General features: G+C 40.9%; 1 protein-coding gene across 17 annotated transcripts in view; it reads right to left on the reverse strand.

The window, feature by feature from the left end:
- The window catches only part of LOC138744480 (ankyrin-3-like), a 666,186-nt gene that overhangs the window by 96,967 nt on the left and 553,151 nt on the right, over positions 1–16,068 (reverse strand). For 13 of the 17 annotated variants that reach the window (XM_069900714.1, XM_069900713.1, XM_069900723.1 and 10 more), the window contains 3 exons: positions 14,918–14,977; positions 11,822–11,928; positions 2,428–2,652 (listed from right to left, as the gene is read on the reverse strand). In XM_069900714.1, the coding sequence (XP_069756815.1) occupies positions 2,428–2,652; positions 11,822–11,928; positions 14,918–14,977 (392 nt within the window). The remainder of the gene's footprint in view (positions 1–2,427; positions 2,653–11,821; positions 11,929–14,917; positions 14,978–16,068) is intronic. The other 4 variants (XM_069900721.1, XM_069900719.1, XM_069900724.1 and 1 more) reach the window with 1 other exon arrangement.

A 16,068-nucleotide genomic window follows, 5' to 3' on the forward strand; every position in this document is an offset into this window, starting at 1 on the left:
CATTATCACTATTTGGCAGCCCAAGACAAGATCTTAATCAAATTTAGAAAACTGTATTTCAATAGCTCTTAGAATTTTTCCTTTATAATACAACTGATTCTTTTTTCCTGCACCCCCAACCCTCTCAAACCCTCCTCACCAACCCCCAACCATAAACTTGGTCATTTTAATCCTTTTCAGAAAGCATTCCAGCATTACAAGAAAAGGTCATTGATCCTTCATTTCTACTTTTTTCCTGCAGGAAATTTATGAATTTTGATTTTTCTTCTGTACATTTCATGACTTATGTTTCTGGGAGAAAGGTTTCAGCTCATACAATAAGAAAATTTCACATATCACAGTCAAAAAGTTAGAAAGAGAATTTAAACTCAAAAAGTGAGCAAAAACACATATATTTACATAGCCCTCAAGAGAAACATTAAGAAGACAGTTTGTTTTTCGGTCGTCTATACAGGCTGTATTATTCAAAGATAAAGTCCTCAGAGCTAAGGCAATAGTAAGGAGAAAGTTGCTGGAGGGCGAAATATTTAAATGACCACGCAACTTACACATTTAATTTCTTTATTATTAGCAATCAAAGAAAAATAGAGCACGAGTGGAATTTTGTTGCTATTTTCAAAACTTTTAAATGAGATTTGCATGTATTGAAAAGTATCTTTGCGTTGTTATTTTTACAGCTAAACAATGATCAAAAATAAAATGTGAGATTCCCTATTTGCAATAACACTCCCCAGACTCTCCTGACCCCCCCACCCCACCTTCCCTGTTTTGGCCAGAATTTTGGGAATGAAGAAATGTTTCTGGTTTCTTACATTTCTAACATTCTGCTTCATAATATTCAACACTGGACACACACAGAAAACCCTTTTTGCAAATGTGCTTAAGCGTGTGTGTGAGATTGTTGAGGAATGCAATGGAAATTCAGCACTCTTTGATGTCCCACCTTGGAAATACAGCCCTTATATGGCACCGAAACTTGCACTGTCCATGAAAAATACATATTGTCAGATTGATCATTTCCTGTGTGTAGTGCAAGACATCCAGAATGAAAATATGGATATAGAGAATGTACCATACCATTGGTAGTTAAGGGAAATGTTTTACACCTGGACTTGACCAAGCAGAAATGCTAATGGCACCATGAAGCTATCTGTGTAGCTTCTTACTGAACATCAAATCAATATTTTTGAGCCTACGTCCTTGAGCACCATTTTGGAGGACACACATATTAATTTTGTAATTTTTAAGAATGTATAAAGCAGGCAACCTGCAAAAAAAAAAAAAAAAATCATGGAGGACTACGCCATCATTTTACAAACGTAGCCCAGGCGCCATCGAAAAGTTTGTCAAAACTTGCTAACTTGGTGAATGCATTTTGTTCAAGCTAACGTAGAAGTCGGCAAGAAAAGGAACATTGTTGATTTTCTGACTTCAGTGGACTTCTTTTTTAATGACTACCCATCCTTCTGCCATAAAGTTGCCCTGTTTCCACTGATACCTTCTCTATACCAATATTGAATGTAAAGAGCTGTCACTTTTTACTGAATGCAGTTGATGCAGCTGAAAGAGATTCCAACAGGTGAAGTACAGAGATGAAGCAGTTATGAAGGCAGAATGCTTGCAGTGATCATAAGCGTGTCTGTAAGCGCCAAGCTTAAAACAACAGTGCTTTAATAGATCAAGCCAGTATGAATTTCTCTCAGCGACAAAACTAAAAGCTGGTTTTTCAAAAAGAAAACAGAAAAACATGGGGAATGACTAAAATAAATACCAAAGAAAATTTTTTAAATCTGCTGTGACATTTTATATCTTTTTAATAAACAGCCTACCCAATAAATTTTGTTCCTCGAGGCCCCAGCTGCAGGATTCGGCTAACCAAGCTCTCACCCTCATTGAGAGGGGGAGGGTTGGTAGGAAGGTGAAGTTTACTGAAAAAACATCCATGCAGCAGTAAAGGGAAACAAAACGTGAAAAAAAAAACAATGAAGAAACTGTCATTCCCAACAGTATCCAGATTTGAAGGGAGCATTTGCAAAACTTATTCTAACAGAATGAGCAAAAAAGTTACCAAGTACTGCAAAATATTTCGAGACACATGGCAGTTGTTTAGAGAGGAATCTTAAAATTGGGCATTTGCAGGTGATCAAAGATGTCCAATTTTACTTTCCACCAATGGAATATTATGGTTTTCAATTTGGCCATCAATAGTGCTTTCACAATTATCCTGCTCTGTGACTGATTTTGAAAAGATGCTGGTACATGGCATTTACAAAGAAAGAGCACGCAAGTTAATCAGCCCCACTCCCCCACCAACCAAACAAAAAGCTCTCATTCAAGACTTTGTGACCAGTAGCGTTAATCCATACAAAAGAAAAAGGGGAAGATGAGTATTGTGGAATGGTCAGAAAGAAAAGAGCAGCAACTTACCCCAAGAACTGAGCACCTGATGGTCCAACTTCAACCAGTCTACTGGCCAACCCTTCCCCTTCTACCATAGGTGGTGGGCTTGCCAGTTTGTGTCTCTTCACCAAACGGCAAGTGATGCGTGTGGGCGCTGTGCACTTGCGGGGCGGGATGATGATGCGCATTCCATTGTGGCGGCTGCCACGCATCGAACCGCCACGGGCATCCACCATGAAGCTGACGAGAAAACTGGAGGGGAAGAGGAAAAAAGCCGCACACATAAATGCGCCAGTTATTTCAAATCACGGAAGCAGTGCTGTTGGCTTTGCAGAGTTCAGGGGGCATCTTGGAAAATTACTGGAACCAAAACACGCAAGATTTTCCAGTAATTGCATTTGTAGCTTAAGAGGTATAAACATTTGCAAAATAAAAGGTTTGGGTATTTATAGTGAAACAGCAACAGACCTTTCGAAGGGTTGGTCATGACACAATGGCACAAAAGACCCCTTCTAAGCCTAAAACTTTGTAATATACGACTTCTTAGCTGCAAAAATACAGCAAAGAAATGTACTCCAAACCAACAGGAATTAACGCTTTTGAGGACAAGAATGTCTACTGGTGTTATTTACGCTGACTTCTAGAAATCATTTGATAAAGTCCACATTAGCTAAAATTGCAGCTCAAGGCATTGAAGACAATTTATTGCATCTACATCTCCTGCTGTCAACATACTGAAAGACCCATCATACCCTGGATGCCTCCTTCCTCCCATCAGGGAAAAGGCTTAAGGCTTCAAAACACACACATTATTAATTATCCATCTTTAATATTTATTGTCTAATTATTTTTGTATTTATGACATTTTTTTAATTTATCGTGTAGCTGGTTTAAAAAAAAATGAAGTACCTGCTCATCTGCAGCATGCAAGAATTTCAGGACGCAACACATTGTACAATGCATATGACCATAAATTAATTAACACCAGGCTTGAAGATAGTTTATTCTCTGTAGGCATCAGGCTCCTGAATGAACCCCACAACAGTGTCATCTTGCTTCCCTTGCTTGGTGCCAATTGGTCTTGCATTCTGCAAGCATGGTCTTTACATGGTTGTATGAATGTTAGGGATAACAGGTTAACCGGCTTGCTGAAGAACCCTCTCACGGACTAAATTTGTGATGAAATTAAACAGTTGAGCAGTCAGGATCAGAAGCTGGCAACATGTGCCCAGCATAAAGGGAAGTGTTGAAGATTCAATCTTCACAGCGGGAGAGATTTCCCATTACCCCAAGACCACTGCTCACAGTGCCTCATCAGGGTCCAGAGCAGCACAGGGGGCTTTCTCCACACAACCACTAGACTCACAGACAGTAAGGGCCTGCCCGAACTCCAGACTGTGCTATTATGGATGAGATCAACTGATGTGTATGAACATCTTTCAGATTCAGAAACATTCTGTGATACTTGGGAAATGCAAAAATAATTTGGAAATAATATTTTCATTTAAAAGAATGAAAAGCTCATAGGTTAAAACCAAGACTATTTAAAGCACAACTACTCACCTTTTCCCTGGGTACCCACATCTCCCATTCATTCGGGTAAGAATTGCACTACTGATACCAGATTTGACCCATGCTAGAGTGACACAAATTTCCCGGCTTGAAAACTGGGAAACCTAAGAATGATCATATCAGTGGGTTGTTTGTATGTGGAGGGGACGAGCTGCTGCTGTTCATCTTGACTGGAAATTTGGAAGTTGGTACACTCAAAAAAAGACACATTATGGCTCCAAGACAAGCATCTGGGCAAAGGATCACCTTTCATATTAATAAATGATTTGATAAAAAGCCTAATATACACAAAGGTAGACACCACTGTAGAACTGATCATAAATTCACAAAGCTTTAAGGTTAAGTGAACAGCAAAATTGTGGTGAAATTATGTTCAGTTTAAGCAAATGCAAGACTATCCTCTTTTGACCTAAAACAGAAAGAACAGTGAGTGGTCTATTCTATTCCCTGAATGCCCAGGAAAGGATAAAGGGCTGGAGGGAAACAGCACAAAGTGGGTGGCAGGGGGAAGATCCACTCCTGAATAACATCCAAATCAGCTGACTCTGATCTCCAGTTGAAGTTGATGATCACATGGACCAAGATGCAATGATAAAGTTTGATTTGCAAACAGCCCAGCAAGAAATCTCATACATTGTACAGCGAGTAAGAAACAATACAGAAGTGCAGTTACAAAGGGAGATTAGATGGTGTGGAGCAAAGACAACTATTTTACTACTGTGAGGTATATTTGGTTGACTGATAACAACAGGAAAGAAAGTCCTTGAATCTAGTGACGTGTGATCTCACACCAGTGAATCATCTTCCTGATGGGAGAGGGATGAAGAGTATGGCCTTTAATACGTTAGTTCCTTTTCCAAGGCAGCTCAGGGAATAGATGAAGTTGGGGGGGATGGGGTGGTGGTGGATGTGTACAATGCACTGAGCCACATTCACAACCCTCTGCAGCTTTTGTGGTCTTGGGTGCAACAGGTTTCACCCACAGTGGTGCACATTCTGACACCTGTGGAAGCAGTGAAGGGATGCCAGTGACATGCCATGCTTCTGAGGAAGTGGAGGTACTAGTGTGCTTCCTTGGCCTTTGCATCAATGTGGGTGACCAGGGCAAACTCTGGAGATGTTTATACAGAGGAACTTAAAGCTATCTAACATATCTACCTCATCACCAATGATGCAGGCTGTGCTCTACCCCTCTCCAGATGCCTATGATCAGCTCCTTGGCCTTGCTGACAAAGAGGGAGAGGTTGTTTTCTTGGCACCAAGCCACCAATCTACCCATCTTTCCTTGCACAAGACATCCAGCTATGACCCTTGTAAAGCCGAGAGGCAACACCATTCCAAGATGGAGTCCCAGACAAACCTCACAGACACCTGCCAATGACACCAAGGCATCCATGCCATCATGAAGTTATGGCCAATCCAGAATCACTGGTGAAATGCATTTCTTCCCATTCAGCTCAAAGATCAGAACGTCAGAATGACAGGGGCGAGTTGTCTAGTTGAATAGACTAGACTAGGCAGGAGTTCAGGAGACTAAGAATGGACTTGATAGACATCCTTGGAGGATTATTCAGACAACAAGCAGAGAGGATGTTTCTTCTTGAGACAAGAAACTGGAATAATGGAATGCACAACTCACTGGTCAAGGTACTGTGAAGATTTTGGGCCTGCAGTGGACACTCAACACAAATGCATTTGTTGAGTTGAAGAAAACAAGAAAGGGAACATTAAATACAGGCAGATCATGTGAAAGTGAAGACAGGGTGGAAACGTACACGAATGACCATGACATGAGGTCTGTGCAAGTGTGCAGCACCAATGAACAGCCAGCACCTTTTCCCAAGCGTGACAATAGCAAATACTGGAGGACTCCTTTTTAAAGTAAGTGGAGGAACGTTTATGGGAGATGTCAGAGATAAGTTTGATTTAAAAAAAAATCTCTGCACAGAGTGGTGGGAACCTGGAATGCATTGCCAGGGTGGTGGTGGAAGCTGGTTCGTTAAAAAAAATGGGACACTTTGATAGGCACATGAATTGAAGAAAAATAGGTTACAGGTATGAGAAAGGGATGGATTTGATCGTCGTGGAGTAGGTTTATATAGCTTGGCACATCGTGGGCTGAAAGGTCTGTACTTGCTGTAATGTTCTATGTTGAATAAGGTTATCAATGGGCTTAATGAGAGTGTGAAACAAAAACTGCACAAAGAGAAGCTGGAAGGACCCAGCAAGTCAGGCAGCGTCTATGGAGAGAAATGGTCCATGTTTCAGTTCAGGGGCATTTGTTGATGAGGGAGCATGTTTTTTTTTTCTTTAGAAGTGGCTTCCCCTCCGACCCAATTGATAAATTGTGTCCCCTTGCCAACCCACCTGCTCTCACCACCCCATCCTCCACAGTGTTCCTCTTCTCCTCATCTTCCACTCAACCTCCTTCACCTTCAACAGGTCAGCAATTTCTGCCAACTTCACCAGGCTGCCTCAATCAGACACAAACTCCCCACATCATTCCAGAGCAACTGTTCACTCCGTGACTCCGTAGATGGGGAGTTTTGGTGCAAAGGCAATGGGGAGTGCTTGTGCACGATACTCTAAAGGATGACCTCCAGGTTGAGTCAGTGAAGAAGGCAAAGGCAATGTTGGCATTTATTTCTAGAGGAGCATACAAGAACAGGATGTAATGTTGAGACTCTCTAAGACAGTGGTGAGACCTCACTTGAAGCGGTTTATTTGAGAAAAGACACTGGTGTTGGAGAGGGTTCAGTGAAGATTTACTAGAATGATACGAAGAATGAAAGGGTTTGCACATGGGTAGTGTTTGTCGGCTCTTGGACTGTACTCCTTGGAGTACAGAAGGATAAAGGGCTGGAGGGTGTGGGGAGGGAGGAAAGAATCTCATAGATATTTTGAATGTGGAAAGGCCTGAACAGAGTACATGTGGCAATGTTGTTTCCTGTGGTAGAGTCTAGGCTAAGAGGGCCTATCCCCCAAGAGGGATAAAGGGTGTCAATTTAAAACAGAGGTCGCGAGTCTGTGGAACTTGTTGCCTCAGGCGGCTGTGGAAGCAAGGATGTTGGTTGTATTTAAGGCAGAGATTGACAGGTATTTGATTAGGCATCAAGGGTTACGGGGAGAAAGATGGGGAATGGGGATGAATGGGTGGATAAATCAGCTCATGATAGAATTGCAGAGCAGACTTGATGGGCCTACTTCTGCTTCTGCTTCTATAACTGTGATCTTGTGACTCCCTGACTCATAGCTTCATAGAGCAATACACCACAGCAGCCGGCCCTTCTCAAATAGCTGAAGCATTAAACAGCAAGCTGTGACTATCTGCGATTAGATGAAGCTAATCTTTGGGTTTTTAACTACATCATGTGGTATGGGTACATACAAGGTTCAACAGTCAAGAAATCTCTGCTGGTATAATGAAGTCTGCCAAATTAGACTTTAATTGTTTCAATGGCAATACCCTGTCAAAGCATTCACAGGGCCCAAGCATCTTCTAGATTGAAATATCTTTCCAACAGAAGCCCAAAAATATTTCATGATATGAAAATCATTGTAATTATAATTTTACCCTGTATGTCAATGGATATTATCGCAAATATTTTTAAATTTGTAATGTTAAAAGATCAGTCTTTTGTTAATTATTTAAGATCAAATTGCAGACATGTAAAATAAAAGGCACTTTAAAATGAGACAGGATTTTCTAAGGCACTGGATTGTTCATATTTTGTCCTTTCCTCTTTGATTTACTTTGAACAGTGTGGATGTTATCTCAGTCACATTGTACCAAACCAGTCCACAATATCGGAATTTGAAAGCTCACTGACTAATTATGAACAAAAATCATTCATTTCAAGAGGGCTCAAATATAAAAACAAGGATGCAATGCTAAGGCTTTATTAAGGTGTTGGTCAGACCATATTTGGAACATTGTGAACAGTTTTAGGTCCCATAACTGTGGAAGGATATGCTGGTTGCAGAGGGTCCAGAAAAGGCTCACTTGAATGATCATGGGGACGAAAGGGTTAATATATGAGGAGCTCTGGGCTTGTACTTGCTGGAGCGTAAAATTATGAGGGAGATCTCATCGAAACTTACTGAATATTGAAAGGGCTGGATAAAGTGGATGTGAAGATGTGTTTCCAGTAGTGGGAGAGTCCAGGGCCAGAGGACACAGCCTCAGAATAACAGGGCAACCCTTTAGATCAGAGTTGAGGAGAAATTTCTTCAGCCGGAGGGTGGTGAATCTGTGGAACTTGTTGCCACGGAAAACTGCAGAAGCCAAGCCATTGGGTATATTTAAAATGGAGTGTGGTAAGTTTTTGATTGGCAAGGGTGTGAGGAGATGGCAGGAACATGTGATGAGAGGAAAAAATATATCAACAGTGTCTTGAATGGCAGAACAGACTCAAAGGGTCATATGACCTAATTGTGCTCCTATGTCTTGTGGTCTCAATGACATTCGTTTGAGCACTAAGTAACTAGAATTGCACACAATACTCTGTGTTGTATCATCTTATACAGTTGTAACAGGATGCTTCAACTCTCATACTTAATGCTCATGTACCAAATACCTTCTCCACCACTCTATATACAGGTGTTGCCACTTTCAAGGAACACTGTGCCTGTACTTCGAGGTCTCTCTGGTTCTCCAGGGCCCTCCCATTTACCATGCAAGTATTGCCCTGGTTTAAGGTCATAAATGCAACAATGCACACCTGGCTTCTCTTTTGTTTTGTGGATATTTTCCACACATCCTTACTCACTTTCTTGAGTTCTCCAAGTTCTCCTATACAGTAAAAAAAAACAGGTGAGAATATTTATTTGGTCTCTCCCATCTCTTCAACCGATCCTGAAGAAGTGTTCTTGCCCAATACATCAAAAAATCTTTCCTTTCCCCTCACTGGATAGATTGCTTGTGCTCCAGATTCCAGCATCTGTGGTCTCCTATCTCCTGTGGTTCACATATGGCCCCATTAATCTTTAAGAGAACCTATTCTCGCCCAATTTACCCTTTTGCTCGGAATATAATTATGGAATCTCTGACGATTCTCCTTTACCTTATCTGCTAAAGCTCTCTCACTTCCTCTTTTTTCCATCCTAATTTCCCCCTTAAATCTTCTCTGACATCCCTTGATCCCACCTGCTTACACCTGACACTTGCCTCCTTTTTCCTGACCAGTACCTCAATATCCCTCCTCAACCAGGATTCCCTAATCCTGTCAGTATTTACCTACACTCCAACAGGAACATGTTAACCCTGAACTCTTCCAATCTCACTTTTAAAAGCCCCCAACTTGACCTCCAAACAGCCTTTCCCAATCAACCTTTATAAGTTCCTGCTTAATGCCATCAAAATTAGCTATGCCCCCAATTTAAGACTATCTTGTGGATCAATCCTATCTTTTCTCCACATCTCCACAATTACTTTAAAATGACTAGAATTATGGACTGGTCCCAAAGTGCACTGCTACAGACACAATAGTCCCCCTCCTCATTTCCCAGTGGGAGGTCCTATGTTGCCCCCTATCCTAATGGATGAGTAAACTTACTGGACACGCTTAACAAATTCCACCTCATCCAAGTCCTCAGCGGTATGGTAGTTCCAGTCAATATTAGGGAAGTTAAATCACATCCGATTACATTTCTATTATCCTCACAGCTATCTATAAATCTCTCAACAAATTTTCTGCTCTAACTTCTGCATAGATCCTCACCAGACAATATCCAAGGAATATTAGCAACATTCTCACTAATCAAAAATGCAACTCCCCTACCTCTAGGCAACAGCCCTGAGGGGTTGCAGGCTCCGGGAAAACGGAGAACTGGTGCAGGGCACCAGCAAGCAGGGAGACTACCCCCTCATCTGAGAAGGAGAAGCAGAGGAGACGACCCATGGGACGGTGATCACGGCAGAGGACCAGTGAGGGGTTCTGTGGCTGAGGAACACACAGGTGGCGGGCTGTTGGCGACTCGAGAAGAGGAATCCACGTGGGCTGTTTGAGATGGCGGTCAAGGGACTCACACCAGGTGATGGACTACTTGAGACTGGCTGAAGGAGTACCAGGTATCGGAACCGGGATGCAAGAGGGAGCTGAAGGGTTGCTAATAGCATTGGAGGCTTGGATATGGAACTCAGGTTGCTGATGGTTTGGACTGGACTCTGTGTGGCTCTCTTTTGCTTCTCTTTCTCTGTCTGTAAGAGGCACTTCAGGCAATTTCTGCAATGGCGGATCTGCCTTACAGCAGGTAAAAGGCAATTTCGTGTAATTATTACATGACAATAAATTGAATCGTGAGATCTGAATCTTTTACCTTCACTTATTACACGCCATAGCATCCGTACCCTGGAACAGTCAGCTACCTTTTCTTAACCATTTTTCTGTAATAGTCCCATGGGCTCTGTTCACCTGCCTTACCTGTCAGGCTTCTAACATTGAAATAAATGCAGTTTCAGCTAACAGACCTTCCTTGTTCCCTGCCCTGCAATAACTGAACTGAACTTGATGGAAACTCATCCTTTCTCTTCATTCCACAAAATGCAGCTGAAGATCCAAGTATCTGATTATGTTTTATTTTCACATGCAACTTATTGTTAATTTGTCAATAAACTCATTCCACATTCTGCTGCTAACACTCTGGTGAAGTGGCTATTTACCTGAATTCCAAGAAGGTGCTATGTTTTGGTTGTGGATGAGATTGTAAATGCTGATTACAGGTGGGATGCCTGGGGAATTTCTTCCTTTGTGGCTGCTGCCGCCAACAACCGAACCCAGGACTTCTTTGCTGATCCAATCATGCACCACACCATTAGAAGCTGACAGCAGTGAAGTGGATTTCATTTTTGAGGTACATCAAATAGACAGAAAGAAAGAACTTGCATTGAGATGACCAAGGCATCTGAAGTTCATTGGATCAAATGAGGTCTTGGCAGTCTACAGCTCAAATGCACTGAATTTTAATTTAAATTTACAAGGCCCACAGCCTGTGTGGCCCAAATACCCAAATTAACCAACAACCCCCATACATTTTGAAAGGTAGGAGGAAACCCACATAGACATGGAGAGAACGTACAAATTCTTTTCAGACAGCTCTGGATTCGAACACTGGTTGGTGGCATATGGCGCTAACTGTTGAGCAAACCGTGGCACCCCATTTTCAAAGTTCTGATAACGAATCCCCTCTCTCTTTTCTTCTGTTAGTTCTGTTCTTCTCTCATCCTTTGTCCCCTTTCCTACATATCCCCATTCTCATTCCTCTCCCCCTTCTGGTGACATCCACATTTCACTAACTTGATTCCTCCCCCAATTTCAGTTCCAGCTGCTCCAGTTTGTCCGTGTCCTCTATCCTAATAGTCTCCATGAGACTACATCACTGGAAGCCTTTGACTCTGCATTCCACCCCACCCCCCACCCAATTTGGTTGTCTCCAACCCCATCTTGATTGTCTTGACTTCATTTGTCCTTGTTTCTTCACTCTCTTTATTTGGCATCTCAGAATTGATGTCATGAACACAACATTTCTACAAGCCTCTCTATCTATTCACCACCCTTTACCCCTCCCTGGCTCGCCAACTTCCAACTGAATACAGAACCCTGTCTAACCCCTTCCATCCTGCCATTTTGCAAGCCATCTCCCTGCTATACTCTCCGTCTTGATGAAGAGTTCTGACCATTCTTTTTCTCCCACGAGTGCTGCTCAACTGCCGACTAGCTCCAGCAAATTGTTTGTTTACCTCCAGATTTCAGTATCTGCATCCTCTCTGTGTCTCAACCTCTAAAGCTTTGTCGCTACCACTGCATGTGACATTTCACATATCATCTGGACAGAGTAAACAGCAACTTACCCTGAATGGATGGGGCTAGAAATGAGATTGACGTTGTCTAGTGTATCTGCTGTCCAGCTGAATCTTTTCAAAGAGTCACTGTCATACTCACGAGAAACCGCGAGGTGCTGCCAGAAAAATATTTGAGAGAGAAAATTAGTACCATGTCACAACAATGCATATGTTTTAACGTGACTGAGCCAATAGAAACCAGTGAGATTTCTCTCCATTCAAATTCTCAGGGCTAAGGAACATAGACATAAGAGCAGGCCATTCAGTTCCTTCCACTGCTACAACATTCAACTAAAATATAGTGGTTAAACCTCAATTCTATTTCTTACCTACCATCACATCACTTGAAACCCTTATTTAACAAAACTTCAACCAACTCCACAAACAGAAGTATTATTGTACATGTTGCTCTACGAGCTAAATCCAATTATGTCTCTTACGAGGAGATATATTTCAACCAAAACCTGTGCCACAAGGCCCAAGTATCACCTTTTTTTTTTAAGAGCTTGCGGTCACATATAGGCCAAGACAAATACACTTGTAATTCCGATATTTACCAGCAATCTCATCCATGCTTGAACAGCATGTATTTCAATTTAGTCTTAAAGCATTTTAGGAAGGATCAGGAAAGGCAAGCTAAAGGCATTATTATCATAATCGAATGCCAAATCACAATAGTTGAATGTTAGGTCTGGTAAACCACATTCCTGGAAAGAATTTAAAATGCCCTTTTGGAATACTACTTATAATGGGGAAAATGCCAATGGTCAAATAATCAGAGAGGTGCGTGTGATTCCTTGAAAGAAGCAAGGGCCAAGTCTTCAATAACTGTTACAAAAATTAAGAGTGCCTAAGGAATACATTCTACATGTGAATGAAATGATGATGGACTAGTTTTTAAAAACAGGATGGTGAGAAACTCATGTGGTAATGTATTTTGAGATTTTCTTTCTATTGAATAAAGGCAACAAGCGAAGCAGAATTTAACATCGACTCTTGGAGTACACAGAAGCATGTCAGATAAAAGGACATCTCAAATGTTACATTTGAATCCAATTTTTTTTTAATGTGACTGAATGCATGTGATGTGTAAATATAGAAAAGAGGAATATTTCTGATGTAATATACAAATGTAATTTATTTTTGAACTAGGTTAGGGACATTGTGGAGTGGACCCGAGCAAACATACAGAAAGGGAGCAGGGAGGAAAGAGTTTTTAAAGATAGGACAAAGAAAACAATAAAACTGGGGGCGATAAAAGCTTTACCAATGGTGAGGAACATGATGAACAGCAAACATTCCGCAAGTATGCCAAGAATAAGCCAAGGGCATCCGGGTGGGGGGGGGGGGGGGATGAATCTGTAAATGGGCTTCCAGAAAGTAGAGAAACAATTGAAATATTTAACTGACACTTTTCAAACAAAGTGGATAGCAAGATTAAGACTAACAAGAATTATAGTGCCGTTTAAAGATTAATACAGACTGATTAGGTTGAAGGAGATAACTTACTGAGGTAATTGTTGAACTTTTTAAAGGATGGGTTTAAATAATTTTTCAGGAAATCCAGAAGCACTTAACAACTAATTAAGTACTTTTAAAGTATGGTTACTTTGGTAATACAGGAAACTATGCAGGAAGTTTGTAACAGAACAATACCTCAAACACTGATTAATGCCCAGCTGATCTAGTTATATACAGGGTGGACAGCAAGGATACTGGAGAGAATGTGCCTATTCTTCAAATTAGTCACACGGGATATGGTACAGCCAGCTGAGAGAGCAGTGGAGGCCTAACTTTCACATCTTGCATTGAAAAAGACACATCTGATCGTGCAGCATATTCTCAGTGTGGCAACTGAACCTTCCCCCACCCCCTCCGAGCTCCTTTCCTGAGTATCGACATTTTTTGTATCCTTGTTTACCCCAAGTAATTATTTGTGGTCAAATTTTAAGATAGCCAGTATTTCTGCCAGTATCTCAGGATTTTGAAGACCTTTGGAATTGTCTTACTGGATTCAGACCACACCTCAGGAAAATCCCAAATGTGGCTTCCAAGCAGCTAAACATCACCTAGAAGAGTGTGGCCTGCCTGATTATTACCATATCCATCATTTTAAGCATTTACTCCCAGCATGCCACAATTACAGTTTTATCTGTTTTTTTTTGCTATTTTTTTTTAATTTTTAATTTTTTTAAATTTTTCACACTATAAACCATATTGACCAAGATACATACAGACATTTTTTTCTTGAATATATGCAGTGTCATTTTCTCCAGTTTTATCTGTTTCATGCACAGTAGTTACTTGGTAAAGATAATTTGAGAGCACTTTTCAAAACAGTAACTTCATTAAGATGAACAAGGGCAGCAGATGTAAGAGAACATTAAAAGCTTCAGGTTCTTCTCTAAATCACATTCTATCCTGATTGGGAAATACATTTCTGTTCCTTCATTACCACGAGGTCCAAACTGTGTAGCCACTTATCCAATCAAGACAAGAAATTTGCTGAGAGGAAAAAGAGGTGGGATGCAGAAGATACATTTTATTATTGACGGGCCAGTATGGCCACAAATCTACAGACAAAATTCATGGTCAATTGATCAAATCGTGCATTCAGTAAATGCTTACAAGTGCAAAATTTCATCAGGCTTGGAAGCAGGTTACTGGAGATGGGGTTAGTATTTCAGAACAATCTGACAGAGGATTTGAAATCACAAAAAAAAACTTTCACTTGTCAGTATGTTGGGAATATATTTAAGCGGATCATCAAAAAAAAGGTGTAGCGCTTTAAAATTAAAAAAAAGCACAGAAGCATTTCTAGTCCTTTCATTGTGGAGTGGAAGAATACAATCAATTTTCCACAGGAATGTGGTTAAATACAGGATAAGAAAAAGGAAAACTGTTTGGGGAGAAGGAAGACAATGGGCTGAATGGCCTTGTTTTGGACAAAAAAAAACGGAATGACGCTCACATCACCACCTGGAAACTAAAGAACTTAGAAATGTTAAATATTAGGCTTGACATGATTTAGAAACACAGCGGTACAAGTATTCACTTAAACTTCCTCGCCTTCAAGCAGCAAGCTGGCAGAAAATTATTGCTTACCTTCAGTGAGTTGCTCACTATTGGCCCACCCATGGAATGCGCACGATCTGCTTGGAAACCCTGATGAACCAGGAGGAAAATCAGAGATGCCCTTTAACCTCAAAGTATACTCTCAGGATCCTGGGAGTTGGCAATTATGAAGGCCGTGCGTGCAGATGGAAGCAATGTAAAGATTACTTCCAGTAAATGCCAATGCAGCCTTCATTGTTGCCAATCCCTGATTTCAGTTTGCAAGCTAGCCTGAGATTGGAGCAAAAAGGTTCAAAACGCTAAACAATTTTTCTTTACACAGTTAACTTTAACAAGTAAACATGTAATTTTAAATGTAGACGGGACATGGCTTACCACTGGAACTATTTCTTTAAAACAACGATCATCCCCTTTTTCTTTGCTTTGCATTTCAGGTTGCTTTGGACATTCTAAGCGATGTCCTATTCCCCTTTAACATGGTAGGCAAACATAATTTGCTACTACACTAAGAGTGGTCACAAATCTATGGCCGTCAATTGCATGGCAGATGAAAACCTTCCATGACCAAGTGCATAATCACCAACGGACACTACATACTAGTGAATTAAATAAAATGGCCAGTATTATTTTGGATGTAAAATCATTGCCAATTATGGAAACTGTACAAATAAACATTTGGTTTTTGTTTTCACCCCCATTCAGGCCCATAATTAGAAAATTTGAAACAGACAAAAGAAAAATGCTTCTCCCCTCAAACTAATGAAAGGCAATGCTTTATATCTAATGTTAAAATAACAAGACATGGTTGGTATGATGTGAAGGTAACAACTCTAATGTTTTAAGTTACAACTTTGAACATGAAAAGTTGCAAATCATAATTCAAAACAAAGGCAGGAATATTTGGCAGGGCACCAATTGGCTCCTCATGGAAATGATACCACTCATTGTGATGGCTCCTCAGAACCACAGGCTAAGTCGCAACGAGTAATATGTTGAAAATAAATAAGAGCATAGGAAAAAGGAGCAAGAGCCCACCTGGGCCACTGAGCCTACTCCACCATTCAATAAGATCATGGTGATCCACTCTAACCTCCATCTTTTCTCCATACCTTCAATTACCCAACAATGCCAATATCTATCCAACTCTGCCTCTGTTATGAGGTAGCCTTAACTAATTCTTT

The sequence above is a fragment of the Narcine bancroftii genome, chromosome 10 (genome assembly GCF_036971445.1).
Source record: "Narcine bancroftii isolate sNarBan1 chromosome 10, sNarBan1.hap1, whole genome shotgun sequence".
Classification (NCBI taxonomy): domain Eukaryota; kingdom Metazoa; phylum Chordata; class Chondrichthyes; order Torpediniformes; family Narcinidae; genus Narcine; species Narcine bancroftii.